Source organism: Dipodomys spectabilis, unplaced genomic scaffold, assembly GCF_019054845.1.
Source record: "Dipodomys spectabilis isolate Male_0828 unplaced genomic scaffold, ASM1905484v1 ptg000032l, whole genome shotgun sequence".
Taxonomy (NCBI): Eukaryota; Metazoa; Chordata; class Mammalia; order Rodentia; family Heteromyidae; genus Dipodomys; species Dipodomys spectabilis.
Window position 1 is genome coordinate 1,655,518 of NW_024870709.1, and position 19,168 is coordinate 1,674,685.

Consider the following 19,168-nt stretch of genomic DNA (forward strand, 5'->3'; position numbering starts at 1 on the left):
ATGGGTTCAGCATAGTAATCTCCATCATTACTTATAGTTACAATGTTGATAGATATACCATGCATAGATATATATGCATCTATCTATCTATCTATCTATCTATCTATCTATCTATCTATCTATCTGTCTGTCTGTCTGTCTGTCTCTCTCTCTCTCTCTCTCTCTCTCTCTATATATATATATATATATATATATATATGGGATCATAATGATACTTTTACAGATAAATGAAGGCTTAACTACATTGGACTATCAGAAATAACAGTTGAATGTAAGAGTTGAAATGAAAGTTGAATTGATTGACATAAAAATAAGCACATAATGAATCTTTTCTAGACAAGCAAAATGAAAGCAAGACTGTTAAAGAATGGATTAAATTGGATTAACCAAAACAGGAAATGGTCGTGAAAACAAGAAAACCAAAGGCAGATGTAAGGAGACTGAGTCTGAGAGCCAGCCCTGCAACTCCCTGCTTGCTGCCTGCCATCTGGTTTAGCTGGCAGACCTGCCTGCCAGAAATTTCAAGGCTTGCAAAGCTGCTCACAAATCTGCCCCACACTGACGTGTGGGGTGTTTGCTTTTAAATAGTACTGCCTTCTTTGACTGGTGTTAAAAATAGGCAAATATTCTAAAAGCAGAATGATGAATCACAGGATTGGGCTACAAGGAAAGAAAGAAAATGATTCAGGCAGACTAGTAGCACAGCTGCTCTAACAACATTTGGCCAAATTGTAAAATATTTTGATGGTGATCCTGGAGTAGAGTCTCTGAGAGTAGTTTGGTTTGTTTTGACAATTGCAGAAACATAAAGAAGACAAAACCTAGTACCTAGTATCTTTATCAAAAGCCCCTGGGCATATTTACCTTTCTTATCTTGGGGGGGGGGGGGGGAGAGAGAGAGAGAGAGAGAGAGAGAGAGAGAGAGAGAGAGAGAGAGAGAGAGAGAGATCCATCCCAATGCAAGTACATTTTTAGCAAAATTTACTGACCACATACTATTGTATGTATGTGTACTGGTACTGGGGTTTGAATTTGGGGCTTAGGCGCTGTCTCTTAGATTTTTCACTGAAGGCTAGCACTGTGGCCAGTTGAGCCACAGCTCCACTTCTGGCTTTTTGTTCATTAGTTGGAAATAAGAATCTCACAGACTTCCAGCCTAAACTGGCTTTGAACTACAGTACAATCCTCAGATCTTTTGGCCTCCTAATTAGCTAGGATTATAGGCATGAGTACCCAGCTCCCACTACATACTTTTGAATGTTTATCATATGCAAAAGAGGGACTCAGAGATAAGATGTTAGCAAAATGAACCCCAAGATAAGGACACAAGTGGTTTTTTCTTTCTTGCTATTGTTTCTAACGTATTTATAAGGTATCATGTGATTTTTTTGATCTTTGCATGTCCCTCCCCTATGGTATAACCCCTGTTTTCACTGTATTTGATGTTGGTATAATTTGGGGAGGGAAAGGGAAAAAATTGTTTAAATAGGGATACATTGCAAAAATGAGACACTATGTCAAAAAAGGAACTTTACAATTTAGGTGGGGGGGGGGGGGGTGGGAGGGAGTGTAGTTGTGGAGATTGGAGGGAAGGGATGGTAGGGGAAAACAAAGGAGGAGGCAACAATGCTTGATAAGAAATGTACTCATTACCTTGCTCATGTATTGTAACCCCTACAGTATTTTCACAATAAAAAACTTATTTAAAAAAAAAAGAAAGAGGGACTCAGGGTTGTATGCTAAGTTGGAAAACCATTTTATCACAATATAATGTATTAAGGCATTAATTTGTAAGGCCTCCTCCCTTCCAAACTGGCACTATGGAATTAATGGGCCAAACAAGATATAACCCAAAGGAATTTCTCAAGGGATAAAATATAAAGGAAATGTTAAAGAGGAATTTTATTTGGAGTAAGCAGATGTTCACTGCCTGTTTGGCAAACACAATGTCAGTAAGCCAATGGTCCTTAAGATAGAACTCTCTTGTTGGTATCCCAACCATTATGACATACCATAGTACATTCTCTCATGGGCTCATCTCAGCATCTACTGAGCAGCTGTTGGGTTGCTTTTGTGACTATTCTGTTTTCAGATTCCCTTAAACTGTCTCCTCTGGTTTTCCACGAAGTTGACAATGTGTGACACATTGGTCTGTAATCCAAAACCTCTCTCAATGAGGTTTGCGATCTCAGTTACTAGAAAACTTAAAATTATTAGTAGCTGAAGATACAAGGAGCTGAGTGGACATTGAGTCCCCTCGAAGAACAAGGCCCCAAGAAAAGGAGCCCCCAACACTTCAAGAGCATCCATGTGAAACTGAAGTGTCTGACCGCTCCTGGGACCCCCTCCATCATACCTCTCTGACCTTCCTTACCTTTTGGCCCTTGGGCTCTCCACATGTATGTTTTAAACCTACTCAAGTTTTCCTAAAATATTTGGGAACTACGCCTTAGCATAGTTTAGCTTGTGAAGGTGATTCAGAAACATTTCTCTTTATAACAGAGAGGCCATTTTCACACCAAAATCATATGAAATTTAGAATAAAGGGGTACTGGCTAGGTATGGTAGAGCATACTTGTAATCCCAGTGGTAAGGAGGCTGAAATGGGAAAATCTGGAGTTTGAGTCCAATCTGGGCTCTAACAGTATGAGTATGAGGCCCGCCTAGTCTACATACAGGAACTCCATCTTGAAAAAAGGGAAGTCTATTACCTTAGATAAATTTATCTTTATAGACTAAAGCAAACACATCCCTAAACAACTTTATTGTACTACCTTTATTTTCTTTCATTCTTCTTCCTCCTCCTCCTGCTCTTCCTCCTCTTCCTCCTGTTCCTCCTCCTCCTCCTCCTCTTCCTGTTCCTCCTCCTCCTCCTCCTCCTTCTTCTCCTTTCTTTTTTTGTGTGCTGGTGCTGAGGCATAAACTCAGAACCTAATGCTCTTGCCTCTGGTTTTTTTGTTTGTTTGTTTGTTTTGTTTTGCCCGCTAATCATTGATAAGTTTCTGGGTTTGAACCAAGATCCTCAGATCTCAGTCTCCTGAGTACCCAGAATCGCAGGCATGAGCTACTAGCATCTGGCTCTTATTTTTTTTCTTTTTATATAAGAAAAGTGAAATTTTTATCAAAGCTACTCTACAGAGCAGCACTTGAGAACCACTACACTATCTTGATGGGACTAGGAAGGTATCTCCCCTTCCCATTACATTCACCATCATTGGGAAATTCTTGCTTAGAACAGGTTTAGTTCTTCTCACAGAGGAACAGACCCCAGGAGAAGGAGAAGTCACACTCAGACTTCCCAAGCCAATTCCCACCCAGCCAGGAAATAAGTTACAACCCTGGCCTGGACCCTCTGAACATACCTCTACCTCGTCTAGTCAGAGCTGGCTGCGTGCACGTGTGACCTGCACCGTTGCACAGTCCCCTGCCCAGCTGAGCCCCAAGCTTGCGCTAATGTCTTCCATATGTCTTGAATCGTCTTAATGGTTGACTAAGGAACTCTCTGCATGTTCATCTTTTGCCATGCTCCAGAATGCATGCAGCAGATCTTGCCGCAGTATGAGTCCTCTGGGTGCTGCTGTGCCAGACACTGTCCAGCAGGCCACCGAGGACAAACTGACTCTAGAGGCAAGGAAGTTTGGTCAGTGATTTCAGTGGTGAAGCTCCTATAAAATCTTTCTTGGGAATCATTTTCCTAAGACAGCTCCTAATCGCTTAAGATACACCCAACAGAATCAATGCCCAGGAGGACAGACCTGTGGGTGAATTTTAATTTGACCGTTTTTTAAAAATTGATCAATGTGAACTACCACTGTAATTTCTCTGAGACTCAATTTTATCCCCTGCAAAATGGGCAGAGTTTAATTTGCCTCGGAAATTTACTATTGATAAAGGCATACATATGCCAATTGCTGAGCCTGAAGCCTGGTACTTAGGTCATAACCAGTGACAATAATAAATGTTTAATATGAGTGAGTTTATTTTCCATTTGCTATAAACCCAGCCAAAGGTGGATGGATATATATTGGATATATATATATATATATATATATATATATATATATATATATATATTAACTTCGGTGTTAATGGTTTTACTTTCTTCATTTAAACTTAAATTTAATTTTTTTCCTTTATATCCTCGTCAAGGCATTTTCTGGAATAGTATTTTTGGAACTTAAACAAATATAACTTAAACAACTTAAACTTAACATAAAAAGTATATGTGTAGTTTCATTTTAGAGCTACATGAGATTCATTTTTTATTTTTAGATATACAGTGATAGCTGCCGACACAAATTTCTAATACATTAAAAAAAACTTTTAAAAACATATTTCCAAATATTTACATTCTTATTAGAGTATCACATAGTTTTGAGTCACATTAAAAACTTTTTAAAACTTTGCTTCCTGTCATTAAAAATTAAAGATGTGGATTCATATAATAATGCACTGGATTTTTCAGAGCCACAACCTAAAAGTGAAGGTACAAGGGTGGTACGAACATGAATACAGATAGAGATGATGACAGAGATTCGTGATGATGCTTAACAGACTTTAATTCTTTGTAATTGACTAAATATTAGGTAGCCTTAAGCAGGGCCTAAAATTACCAAGCAAACAATACTATATATTAATACACTGATTAATGTTTTTCTACAAAGAGAGATAATTTGGTTTAAGGGGAGATTTTTTTTTTATATCTCTTAGAAGCACTCACGTATTCATTACTTCTGTGGTTAGCATTTTGTGAATCATACCTGTTTATCTTATGGTCAGAATATTTTTTACTTACTTGGCTTATTAACACATAGGATCCTCTAAAATATCTGCTTCAAGCAAACAGTTAACCCTCCATTTTCATAGATTCCACATCAATTCAACCAATCACTGATTTAACGTATATCAAAGAAAAAGTTATATCTGTACTGAACATGTAGGGGATATTTTTCTTTCATCCCTTAAAAAAATACAGTATGGTAATATTTGCAATGCATTAACATTGTATTAGTCATTATAAGCTACCAGAGATAATTTAAAATGTAAGACAGCTGTATATAGCTTATTGTATATAAAGGGCTAGAAAATTTGGAGATTTTTGTATCTGAGATCAAGTTCCTCGGAAACCTAGTGATAATTGTGCGTGTAATGCCTAGTCAGCCACCAAATACATTTTCCCCTTTCCTTTTCCTTCTTTCCTCTAGCAGCATACCAGAAGCAACCTTTCATATCTCCCATGATCACTGGAAAGCTATTTGTTGTCAGGAACATTCATGCTTTTCTCCTATTACAAGAGCCCTCTGTCTAAGTGAGTAATGAAGTAAAACAGCACTGGACCTGGCTTTAAAATTCTCCTACTATTTATTACTGCTGGATATGAGGAAGGTTACTTAATCTCGCTTAGCCAAGATTTCCCTATTTATAAAAGTGGACGTGATGCCGTCTTCCTGTGGAGTTGTTGTAGGTATTAAATTGAGGAAGCGATAAAAGTACTCACCTGTACAACAAACACTTACTTCCTCTACAGTTGTAGACAAGAGATTCTATCCAGAAAATCCCACTGCATCTCAAAGAACCTTCATTGATAATAATGAACTCTCAGTGGCTGAAGGTATTGTCTGATTGTTCTTATAGGTATTTAGCAGAGAAGGTGACTTGGGAGAGTTCAAAATTACTGCCATAACCTCTGGTGCCTTTACTAACCTGTCTAGTACTCAAGATTCAGCTGCGAACTTTATCTTTTGACTTTCTATTGAATGAATACATCAAATATTTAAGCAACCAACATAGCAAACTAAACAGATTAAAAAGGTAAACGTCAATGTTCTTGTATAGTTCAGGTGTGGATGAGGTTTTCCAGACTTTCCAAAGAATAGGAATCTGGAGATTCAGAGGAGAAAATTTGACTGATATTACTGAAAGTAGGAAAGTTGAAGGAAGGGGAGAATGACAAGAAATATTTCACTGTATCAGTTTTGTTAAGAGCCAGTTTTTTATGTGACCACAAAGACATGCAGATCAAACTTGGCTTGTTAAATGCGATTCAAGGGTGGCTATTTCAAATATTTCACAGAATTTTCACCATCACACAAAATACCATATTAATTGCAGAGCAAATAAAAGAGAAACCAATGGAATAGTTCCTGGCTTTTTTAAAACTAAATATCATATGATTAGCTTCTAATAGTTTGAAATATTTTTTTACCAATAAGATGTGAAAAGCCAACAGCCTAGGCTGACGACTCTAAATTAAAACGGAAAGTTTGAAAGAAAGGAAAAAGCCAAAGAAGGGATGGGAAGAGGAAAGGGAAGGGGGAGAGGGAGAAAAGGAGGAAGGGAAGGGAAAGGAAGAGAAGGGAAGGAAGGAGGGAAGGAAGGAAGGAAGGAAGGAAGGAAGGAAGGAAGGAAGGAAGGAAGAAGGGAGGGAGGGAGGGAGGGAAGAAGGAGGGAGGGAGGAAGGGAGGACTGAAATCTAAATTTACATGAAATTGCTGAAGTTTAGCTTAGCTGGGGATTTTTTTTAATTCAAGTAATTAATAGTGAAATCTTGCCAGGCCCCAGTGGCTCATGCCTGTAATCCTAGCTACTCAGGAGGCTGAGATTTGAGGATTGCAGTTCAAAGCCAGCTCAGGCAGGAAATACATGAGAGACTTATCTATAATAAACCACTCAGAAAAAAACTGGAAGTGGTGCTGTGGCTCAAGTGGTAGAGCGCTAGCCTTGAGGCTCAGGGACAGTTCCCAGGCCCTGAGTTCAAGCCCCTTGGACCGGCATAAAAACAAAAGATTAATGAAATCTTAATGTCCACTAGAAAAGAAGGGCCAGTGATTCCCAAATAACTCAAAGGGTAGAATCCATATTTGTGTTCTGTGTATTTGTTATTGGGAAGCTAACCCAAAGAAGGACCAAGTCTGGAAGTAATACTGATTATGCTGAACTCAACCATAGCTGTCTCTGAGCAATACAAGTAGCTAAATATACGATGTATATAAAGCTTCTTATGATTAGATAGGAAACAAGTTTATATCTTAAGTAATTATACATACTTTTCTCCAAATGTTGCTTCTTTTATTTGAGTCCAATGGAATCCTTAGTTTATTTGAAGTCTTGGAGCTCTTTCTTTTTCAGTGCACAATGACTAACACATTAGTGAGCAAGGCCAAACTATTTCTTTCCACATTCCTTTCAAATTATATTCTGGAAGTTAGGTATGGTAGTGTATCCCTATATATAGTTCCAGCACTCAAAAAATGGAGGCTAGAGGATGGTGAATACAGGTATCATTACTCGTATCTGTATTCAATCATTCTACTCTTTGGGTGATATAGATTCTGCTGTAGCTTCTACTTTCTGAATGCTAGGATTACAGGCATGTACTATCATGTCTGGCTCATTCCATTCTCCAATCTAGGCCCTTCATCACTTTGTTTCTGTGGCATTATAAAAAGTCTTCCCCACTAAGTACAGTGGCATATACCCATAATCCCAGCACTCAGGAGGCTAATATAGGAGAATGGAGAGGTTGAGGCCAGTCTGGGATATTTAAGGAGACTCTCACTTAAGGATTTTTGAAACTCTACTTCTTCTGATCAAGTATAGATTCTTTTGGTTGATTTTTAAGATCAGTAAGACTGATCTGCTGCTACCAAAACAGGCATTCTACACAACGTGCCAGAGCAATGCCTGGCTCAAGGCATGATATTATTATAGCAGTTCAGCCTTGTGCTCCAATGACTATGGTGTTGTGTGACTACACCATACTCTTTCTCAGACCGGTTTTATTCATGTGTTCTGTTTGGAGAGAACAGGAAGAAAATAATGAAAAGGTATGTGGTTTCTTTCTTTTGTAACTAGTACTCCAAAATGACACCTTTCTATAACCTAATTACATTTAAACCCATTTGATTGTTATCTCTTCCAAGAAGCTGTTGCCAATTTCTTCTCTGGGTGACACAGATTTTAGACTTGAAGCCAAATCTCTTGTAAATCTTGTGGGAGGAAGCTTCTTCTACACATCCATTGCCTTTGAGAAAGTGATGGAAACATAGAAACTAAATAATAATAATGGAGCTGAGTGCTGTGGCTCACTCATGTAATCCTAGCTACTCGGGAGGCTGAGATCTGAGGATCATGGCTGAAAGCCTTCCCAGAGAGGAAAGTTCATGAAACTCTTATCTCCAATTAGCCACCAGAAAATTGGAAGTGGTATTGTGGTTGAAAGTAGTAGAGCTCTAATCTTGAGCAAAAATGCAAAGGGAGAGAGCCCAGGCCTTGAGTTCAAGCCCTACTACTGACAAAAACAAACCAAACAAAAAATAACGGTCAATTAATGGAGAGAGCCCAGGCCTTGAGTTCAAGCCCCACCGCTGACAAAAACCAAATAAACAAAAAAGAATGGAGCAAGACACTCAAAGTCTAATAACTGCATACCTAACACCTAAATAACTAGTTAAACTATAAAATCCACCTTTGTACCATGTAGAAGTTATGAAATGTAGGTAGCGCACACAACTGCTCAGCTGCTTACATTTACCATAATGCTCCATAATCAGTTATCATTACAAGGAAAAGCCGAATGCTTGGTTTGTACCAAAGCACTTTGTTAAATATTTCCCCTTTAAGGTGGCATTTCATTCTTATAAAGAACTATGTGAACTAATATTATACACATCTTTTAATGAACTGATTTCCAATAAGGTTAAATAACTTGCTCATGATCATACCTAATAATGGATATGAGTATAAAAATCATGTTTCTGTGACTCTAAAGCCCTGTATCTTAAATTATTTCCAGATTATATATCCGCCCCCCGCCAAAATAGTCCTAAAATTGCTGGAGAAAATATGTACTCTCTTATGCTCCTAAGAAATAAATATGCCAACTGGGAGAGAGCCAGGAAAGGAGTAATTTTACCTGACTTACGTAACTGCAACCCCTTTGTACATTACCTTTATAATAACAATAAAAAAGTTTTAAAGTCAGCCATTGGATGTTCATGCCTGTAATCCTAGCTACTAAGGAGGCTGAAGATTCCAGTTCAAAGCCAGCCTGGGAATGAAAGTCTGTGAGACTCATCCCCAATTAAACTACCAGAAAACTGGAAGTGGAGCTGTGGCTCAAAGTGGTAGAGTGTTAGCCTTGAAGAAAAAAAAAAGTTCAGGGACAGTGCCCAGGCCCTGAGTTCAAACCCCACAAAATAAATAAGTAAGTGTGTCAATATTCGCAAGCAGAGATGTCTTCTTTTCTCCTGGACTATATATATATATTTAACAACAGTAAACCCAATAGCATGGAATTACTTCCCAAAAGCCCATCTTAGTTTTGCCATTTTCTATGGAGGTCTAGGATGCTTTGCTTTATTTTTCCCGTGAATATGTGACCTGCAGGCCACATGCACTGGAATTCAAAAGGCATGCATGGCTTGTGGGATGGCAAATGTTACTCTGTGTGATATTCCACATGCTCCTTATTCAAGAATTCAAAGGGAGTGTCCCCAAAGATCTGCAAAGCATCTTTTTGTGAAGTAGAAATGTCACATGAACAATAATGTTCAGAATCAGAGGCCCTAACTAGCTCTTGAAACATTGCATTTCTGATATCATAAACACACTTTCCAAACCAGACATAAAGAATGAAACCTTGGAACACATGTTCTCGATGGGTGTTCTCTGTGGTTATTTTAACCAAGCAAGGTTGAAAACAGAAATCTAGCTTCTGCTTTAGATTCTCTAGGTAAGGGTCAGTTCTAGAAAACTGGAGACACATTGATCACAACATTAAAATATTAGTGTTGATAGATTTTTTAATGTGCATATGGCTTCATAAGACTTATTCTCTTTTTGAAGGTATCTATTAAGAAAGATGAATTTCAAAAGTAAGCATTCAGGAAAAAGGTAAGCATTCTTAAGGCATTTGAAAGAAAAGAGGGAAAGATTGGAGCAAGTAAGTCCAAATTCTCTAATAAGACATACAAAAGTTTTAAACTCAGGAACCAAGAAAGTTCAAAACTTATATTTTAAGAAAGTGTTTATTCATGAAGCCCCAACATCAAGACTCACATCTCTAGAGCTCTTTTCTGGTATAATTAAGTTATTTATCTGGTCCAAAATTATGTCATAGTATTGCTTTATGTACTGACTTTTATTCATAAGTTCATAACAGAACTTGTTCTGATCATATGAAGGGAAAGGAAAGTCTACACTTTATTCCTGGGTTTACATGTGACTTGAGAGCTAGCCACTTGTTTACTGACTATTCCTTGAATTCTTAGATTTACAAAAGGCATTTAAAACTCCTTTGGAGTATCTGAGAGAGTGTGGATTTCCCAGGACTGGAGTTTAGAGCAAATTTCCATTACTTCCTAACATTATATTCTCTCAGCTTCAGTCTTTCTTTTTATAAATAGGGGGTTCTCAATGCATGGTTGTTTCAATAACCAGAAGTAATATAGGTGAATTACTAATGCAAAATATGAGTGGAAATAATGGTATCTGTCATTTCTATGTTGGGGATGAATTAATTTGCCTATTAGGAGGATTTTTGCAGCTCCAAGAGAGCTGGAAAAATAGGTCATAAAGGTCATCAAAAATAGATCATGGATAGATACTACATACCTAACACCTAAATAATTATTTATACTATAAAATCCACCTTTGTACCAAATAGACTTGAAATGCTAGTTACTCAGGAGAATAAGAGCTGTGACTCAAGTTGTAGAGTACTAATTGTGAGGGGGGAAAAAAAGCTCAGGGACAGTGCCCTGAGTGCAAGCCTCAGGACTGAAACAAAAATTAAAAATCATATTTTTGGAAAAATAGATCATAAGGAGTTAAGATTTCACCTCTTCCTACTCTAGAATATACTCTCCATGGTCCAGGAAATCCCAGGGTAGCTATGTCACTGACTACCTCACATAAACTCCAAGCTTCCTCTGGCTGTCCCACATCAGAATTCACAGAGCCCAGCTTTTCAATTCACATGATTATTTAAAAAAGAAAAAAAGATCCTGTCTCTTTTAAAGCAAAAATGTGTGTGTGTGTGTGTGCTGGTTCTTGCCTTGAACTCAGGGTCTGGGAACTCACCCTGAGCTTTTCTGCTCACTGCTAGCACTCTACAACTTGAGTTACAGCTCTCAGCCTCCTGAGTAGCTAGCATTACAAGTGCAAGCCACCAGTGGCTTTTTGGTAGGAGAGAAGAGCCTACAGGCTGATTTCAAATGCCACCCTCAGATTTCAGCCTCCTGAGTAGCTAGAACTACAGGCATGAGCCACAGATGGCCAGCTTAATGATTAATTTTTAAAGCATTACTCCTCTGTGGACACTGTAGGTGGAGAGAGGGAAAAGAGAGAGAGAGGAGATGGAACTAGACAAAGAGAAGACCTGGGGTTAAATAGTAGTGTTTGAGCATGTGATTTTAACAGATGACATTAAACTAAGCAATGGCCCATGGAAGAGAGCCAGGGCTTCCTTTCCCAGCCAGTGTGACCTCCCACCACATGAGGTCCCTTGTTCAAAGGTGGTGCAATCCAATATGTGTGTTAAGAGGTCATTGCGGGGAGCCATGACCAAGGGCTCTAAGTATGGCAGCCTCACCTCAGATCTTACTATTTTCAGAGGCCCCGCCTCACCTGCCCCATTCATCACTCTGGCTGAAGTCTGTTTCCGGTGAGAAGCCAGCATCATGAACTGAGGCTTTAACAAATGTGGCTGGAAGTGAGACAGTGATATTTTTATATCACCTAACCATCTGCCAGCTCGTCATAAACATTTCCTCATGTCATTTTAACAATGACACACTCTGCTATCCTTAGAAATTGCTATAGCTCTAATGAAGTAAGCTAAAATAACCAAATTAAGGTGGGGGAAGGCATTGCCGGAGGCATTTCTGGAAGCCACAATCTAACAACACGTAATGAAATATCATACACTTGACCACCAGGCCTATCCAACTTTAAAACTTGATGAAATTAGAGAAGACAGTGAAGGAGAGCAGGAAGGAGCTGGCCCAATCCCCCATCAGATCATACCTGAGGAGTCATTGAGGCTGAAGGCGATGCGGACTGGCTTATCTGCAGGTACCCTGGCTGTGCTAATCATGTGGGCACCTGAGGCCCGGTCTTCTCCTGGGTCTTCCAGCTACAAGGAGAAGACAAAGACCTTGTCACTGAACCTAATATAATGACTCCAAATACTCGGACACTCTTAGAAATTAAAAGGGAAAGTTAGCAATCTCCTTTCCTCTATAACAAGACTATCCACCTGCTCATTTTCTCTCTGGATTATAAAAAATACTTTAGCAATGTACATCTAGAATGGATGAAATATGACAAGTATCTACCTATGTCTCTGATATAATGTCTCCTCATACCAATTTAATCATGGCTTTCACAGTCACATAGTGTTTTATTTTTAATTGGGGGAAAATAAAAGATAGTCTTAATAAGTTATCAAGTGGTTTCTGATAAGATACTTTTTCATACTCAAAAGTCTAAATTAAATTTGAAGTTTTGAATCAGAAGTGGTAAAGAGTAAGTATAATGGAATTAATTTAAAAGAATATCAAAACCATGTAAAAATAACAGTTCTATTATAAATATTGTACATGTTCAAAACCAGATTACTTATAAATCTATGAAAGATTTCTAGCCTATAGTTTCATCCCTAATTAGCATATGATGCAAGCAAAAGCCAAAACTGATAACAACCTTTGGGTGTTTCGCTCCATATATTAAATTACCATTTAATTAATAAACTTGGAATGAATGGGAAAACATCTTACATATCAGATGGAAAGGGGAACGTACATGAATATTTCTGTGTCATGAGAGGATTTAGCCCAAACACACTTTAATCAACATATTTGATAACCTGTTATCCATTGGGACTAGAAGTAGATAATATCATATGATATTTTTGTTATTTCATACATATATTTAACTTTTCTATTTTTGGTCCTACTTCCCCTAAACCATCTACATGCTGTCTCATGTAGACAGCAGACCAAAAAACCAGAGTGATATTTTAAGAAAAATTTCTCTAAAAATGGCAAAATATAATCTCTTTAGCCATCCTTAGCAAGATTCTGTGGACGGCTATAGCAGGATATTTTCTCATAGCAAGGTTTCTGACTCTTTCCCATGGCTTTTCTGGCTCTATAAATAGCATCTAGGACACTGAATTTTGATTTTATCTTTATTTATACAGCCAAATTCAATGCATATATACATACGTACATGTGTATTTAGCTGGCCATACATTTAGAACCATCTTACTCTGTATGTAAAAGGAAAATGCATTCATATTAAGCACTTAATGCAACCTAAAGAAGAACAAAAACCCAGCAACTATTTACAATCCAGTTAGGATTCTATGGAACCCATTCATTTAACACTACAGATAGTAAGGAAGCATTAAGTAAGCACTCTCCCATGTCCAGTACTCCTACATTACAAAGAAATGGTATCCTGAAACATTTAAGAAAAAGAACTTCATAAACTTGCAAATACTTAGCACGGGATCGGTTTTTAGCTAACTCAGACATACTTCAGTGTGTTTCTTCTGCTTGGAATTGAGAGTTTTGTTAGACACTTGTTCCTGGAGGAAATGGTCTCAAAATTAACAGAACAAAAAAGCAAAATCCTCAAAATTCTGGCATCATGCACTCCACAATCAATCTTACCACAACATCTACCCATGAGAAGTTCCCTTGTCTTTGGTGAAATCTCCCAGCACATCTCTGCACCAAGAAAGAAAATGCAAGAGGTAGAAATGTGCCTCCTCCGTATCTCTAGTTTCCAGCCACTGGAGATAGAACTGAGGACTAACAGCAAATTACCACCCCTCTTCTGGGCACCACTGAGAGCATCCATCTGCCTCAGAAAGGATGGTGTTGAGGTTGGGTCGATTTTGTGTTCTACACAGCATCGACCCCAGGATCCCCTGAAACAACTTGCCTTTTCATCAAGACCGCCTCGGGAAACGGGCCACTGATTCCTTGTCTTGCTGGCTGGAGGCTGTAACAGAGCTTTGGTTAAGTTGCAGGAGCTGCGAGCGTTTTCACACCTGCTGCCTTACCTCACTTAGTTGAGTGTCTGCACTTGTGTAATCCAGGGCCAGCCACTGCCTTGGCTAGTTGTTGCCTTTGTGGAGTAAAGACTCAGTGAGAGACCAGGCTGCACCTGCTGCATAGCAGCTCCTGACACTGAGGGGCAGGGACAGCTGTCAGAGCTGCACACTGCTACCTGCTCTGCCCCCAGACCCCCGCGTCCCGCGGGACCTGAGTTCCGCTTCCCTCCACAACCCTCTCTTTCCTTTCCTTGCCTCTCCAACAGCCAGGATGTTGTCATGTTTCTAGAAAAAGCAAGAGCAAAAGAAAACCCTCCTCCTGTCAGGGGCATTGATAAACAGCAAGTTATGGAGAGTCCAAATGTTTTAATTCATTAGTCCTGGCAAACTTAAAATACAAACAGACTTGCTTCACAAGACAGGAATGTCTTCAGCGTGATCCAATCCGTGTCTGTGTCTATTCCAGCAAACTGGCAAAGATAGCATGACTCTAGTCAGCAAAAATGTCGGCCACTCCGATCAGCTCAGACAGACCCAGCCAGCTTGGACTGGCCACAAACCGACTCTCAGATGATAGCAGTGATGATCCCTGTTAAGGAGGAAAGGTTTGAGGTTGAGCCTTCGTTGGGTTTGATCCCTTCTACAAATACAGACAACCTCAAAAAGAGTCAAAGGGTAAATAGGAATGAACTGTTAGGATTTCTCATCCCCTTTAACAACTGTAAACTTGGATGTCATGAGTATTTAAAACTAGCCAGAGCATTATGTTAAGGTTAAATAATGAAAAACAAACAATAGTAACAGAATGTAAAGACAAGCCTAGAAGAAAATCATTACAAAACACAAATCAGATAAAGGACTGGCATCTAAAATATACAAAAAAAAAAAAAGCTAAAACTCAACAATAGGAAAACGACATAAAAAATAGGCAAAAGATCTGAACAGACACTTCACCAAAGATTAGAGAAATACAAACCTATAAAAAATGATGATCAGTTTCTCGTGCATTAAGGAATTGCACATTAAAACAATAGCAAATTATATATTAAAGTGACCAAACTTTAGTACAATGTCAAATTGTAATTGGAAAGTATATAGAAAACAGAGTTCTTAATTATTACTAATAGGAATGCAAAAATAGTACAACTACTCTAGAATACAATTTGATTTTTTTTTACAAAACTGACTACATACCATTTGATCCAGCAATTACCCTTCTAAGTATTTACCCAAATAAAATGAAAATTTAGGTCCAATAAAAATCTAACAATGTTAATAGCAACTGTATTCATAATTGCTCAAACTTGGAAGCAATCAATATACCCTTCGATTGGTGAATGAATACACAAACTATAGTGTATTCAGATAACTGTTATATATATATATATATATATATATTACTGTAAGAATACTGTACAGAGGGGTTACAGTTACATGAGTAAGGTAATGAGTAATTTCCTATTGAGCATTGTTACCTCCTATTGTGTTTTTCCCCTACCATCCCTTTCCTCCCCAACTTCTTCCTCCCCCTCCCAAGTTGTAAAGTTCGTTTGCAGCATACAGTCTTGTACCACAGATAACTTTTACTTGGGGATTTTAAAAAGAAAGAACTATCAAACTATAAGACATGGAAAAATCACAGTACATATTACTAAGTGACAGAGCTAATCTGTAAGGGAAGATACTGTCATTATGGCTACATAGCATCTCCCACTTGTCAAAACACAGAATGCACAACACAGAGTGAACCTTAACAAACTATGGCATTTAGTTAATAATAATGCATCAACACTTGTCCTCTAGTGCAAAATGTTAATAGAATAAAAGAGGAGTGAGAAGAATGAGGAAATACATGAGGACCCTAAATTTTTCATTCCTTTTTCTCTGTACAACTAATACTCAAAAACATTAAATAAGTAATATAACAGCAATTTCCTGACCAAATGAATGGAAATATAATTCATTATGAGATACACAGCAAGAAAGTTATAAAGATTTAATTACAATATACATATCAAAAGGTAATCCTTGTGAGAATATCTGTAACTATTTTAATGTTACTTTGTGATTAACATGACCTTACATAATGCATTGTAATTTATCACATGCATTTCTTGTCTATGATGTCATTTCCATCTTCCAGAGAATCTGTAGAACAGTCATCTCTGACAGATATATTGAGAAAATTTAAGTAATATGCTCAAAGGAAATGGTCATTATTGAATAAAGGATTTAGATAGAATTCAGTTTCTTTAACTTTTACCTCAGGCTATTTCAGGGTACTATGTCAGGGTACAATCTATATTAAAGATCAACTGAGTTTTTAAACTAAGAGTAGGTCTGAGTTTCAGCAGGTACCTGGATATAACCAAGGATATAACTTTGTTCAGTAACCCAGCATCCAGGATCATCTGTGATCAGCCATCTATATCATGACACCTAAGTTAATTCCATGGGTGCCAAAGTTGTGTATATGTACAGGATAAGGAAGTGGCTAACTGCTATGCTTTGGACTTGAAATTTTTCTCAAAGGCCCTTGTGTAGAAGGCTCAGTGCCAACCCTGGCACTGATGTGAGGTGGGAGAACCTTTAGTAGAAGGGGTTAACAGGAGGAAGTTAGAAGACTGGTATCACATCCTTGAAGGAGATAGTGGGACCTTGGTTCCTCCTCTTCTCTGTCTTTGCTTCCTCAACAACTGGAGGGGAGCAATTCCCTGTCTCACATACTTCCTCATGAAGCCCCGCCTCACAATAGCCAGGAAGACAATAGGGCCAATTGACCTTGAACTGAAACCTCTGAAAGCATAAGCCAAGATAAAACTTTCTGCCTCCTTGACTTCCTTAAGTACTTTCTCACAGCGATGGAAAACTAGCACAATACCACGTCTTCACACACTTCCACATAAACCACCTGGGGCTACCTTCATAAAAATCGGATGGTGCAGGGTGCCAGGGGCTCATGCCTGTAATCCTAGCTACTCAGAGGCTGAGACCTGAGGATCACAGTTCAAAGCCAGCCCAGGCAGGTAAGTCCATGAGACTCTTATCTCCAATAAACCATCAGAAAAGTGGTGCTGTGGCTCAAGTGGTAGAGCTCTTGCCTTGAGCTGAAGCGCTCAGGAACAACACCCAGACCCAGAGTTCAAGCCCCATTACCGACCAAAAAAAAAAGAAAAAAAATCTGCTGATGACTTGATGTTATCAAGGCAATCAGTATACAGAAACAGCTGGATTCCAGTGAAATTGACGGTTCAGAATGAAAAGACCCAGAATAAGCGAGCAAGTTCCTCTTCTAAGATTGTTTATCAGAGCTTCCAGGGACCATTTGGATCATGAATGAACATCTAGAGACAAAGATGGTTGCACATTAAACATAATGGAAAGATCTCCTACAACAGTTTTATCCCAAAGAAATGACCAGAATCCTCAAAGTGATCCTAGGAACTCCTACTGAGGAGGGCGACATTATTGTTGGATGAAATCTCCATGATATCAAGAGAGGTATGAAGGGTACAACAAAGGAAAAGATTTTAAAAGAGATCATTTGATTAGAAAGGAACAGAAAAGACCTAAAGAATTGATGATGTCACCTGGTACTAGTGGCTCACACTTGTAATCCTAACAACTCAGGAGGCTGAAATCTGAGGATTGAGGTTCAGTGCCAGCCAGGGCAGGAAAGTTTGTGAGACTCGTATCTCTAATAAACCAGCAAAGAGCTATGGCTCAAGTGGCAGAACACTAGCCTGGAATGAAAACACTCAAGGTCAGCACCTGGGCTCTTAGTGCAAGCCGTAGGACTGGCACAAAAGGGGAAAAAAAGAATTGGTCGAGTGTCTGAACCTGAAAATATAAATTGAAAGTGTCACAACCAACTCTTCTGTTCCCTTAAGAGCAATGGTACACTCCTTGACTCTTCTCCAAATACTTTTAAGACAACAACAATACCCAAGTGAAATCTCTTCCCACAACCAAAACCCCAAATAGCTACCTAGTATTTTAAGAATGCAATAGAATTAGACTAATTCATTCCAAGTGTGCAAAAGACAAGTGTGTGCATCAAAACAGATTTATAGTATGTTTAAATCTGGGTGGTACCCATATGTTTAATTTTTATTTTATTCTTTCCAGCAATAAGTATTTCTACTGATCATGTTAGTTTTCATATGTACAACAATATACTTGACATAAATCAGTTTAAAGGAGGAAGGATTCAGAGATTTCAGTCCATGGTAACTTGGCCCTGTTGCTTTTGGCTTGTGGTAGCATAACGCAACCCAGTAGGAGACTGCAAAGTAGGAGCAAAGATAGAAAGAAGAAGGGAGTAGGGTCCCAATATCTTCAAGGGTATAGTCACAATGACTTGACTTCTGTCCAGTAGGCCCTACCTAATAAAGGCTCCCTCACCACACAAGAGGGCCACAAGTTTAAGATCAAGCCTTCTAACGTATGGTCCTTTGGGGGAACATTCCAAGATCACTGTTTCATGGAAAATTAATTTTAGTATTTTAGTAAGAACTTTTCACAAAATGAGTATTCACTTATTATATGAAATACTCCTGATTTACAATAATAAACGACTGTGACAATTCTGAGGTGGAAATTCCTCAGTCCAATTCAACAAACATTACGTTAAGATGGGGTATTTTTCAGGTTAGTATTCCAGAATTTTCCTGATTACTAGGTTCATGTCTTAAAAAGAAAACAAAAAACAAAAGAAAAAAATCTATTTCCATGCCAGGAATCCATCAATGGCCTTGATTTATAATTCTATCCTTAAGACCTGTGCAAGTGTTAACCAGACATTTCATACCTCCAGGCTTTACTTTGTTCATGTAAGTAAATCAGACTTTTTGTGGAAAGTATTACAGGATAAAGAAATTAGAATTTGCAAACTATACAATCTCAGGAGTAATTAACTACCATCTACTGTTCTAGGTTGAAAGCAGCCAGAGATGACATATAAAATTGATGAATGAACTCCGGTAAAATTTTTATTTTCAAAAACTAATTGAAGTATACAGCGATATTCTAGTAAAACTGTATTTATGGAATTCCAAATAAGAGTCCACATAATTTCCAAAGGTCACTAAATATTTGCTTTCC

General features: G+C 38.3%; 1 protein-coding gene across 2 annotated transcripts in view; it reads right to left on the reverse strand.

The window, feature by feature from the left end:
- The window catches only part of Map3k7cl (MAP3K7 C-terminal like), a 72,107-nt gene that overhangs the window by 27,303 nt on the left and 25,636 nt on the right, over positions 1-19,168 (reverse strand). The window contains exons 1-2 of one of the 2 annotated variants that reach the window (XM_042676948.1): positions 14,075-14,217; positions 12,028-12,136 (exon numbers count right to left, since the gene is read on the reverse strand). In XM_042676948.1, coding sequence (XP_042532882.1) covers positions 12,028-12,097 — 70 coding nt within the window. In that variant the 5' untranslated portion in view covers positions 12,098-12,136; positions 14,075-14,217. Of the gene's footprint in view, positions 1-12,027; positions 12,137-14,074; positions 14,218-19,168 lie in introns of those variants that run through there. The other variant, XM_042676949.1, reaches the window with a different exon arrangement.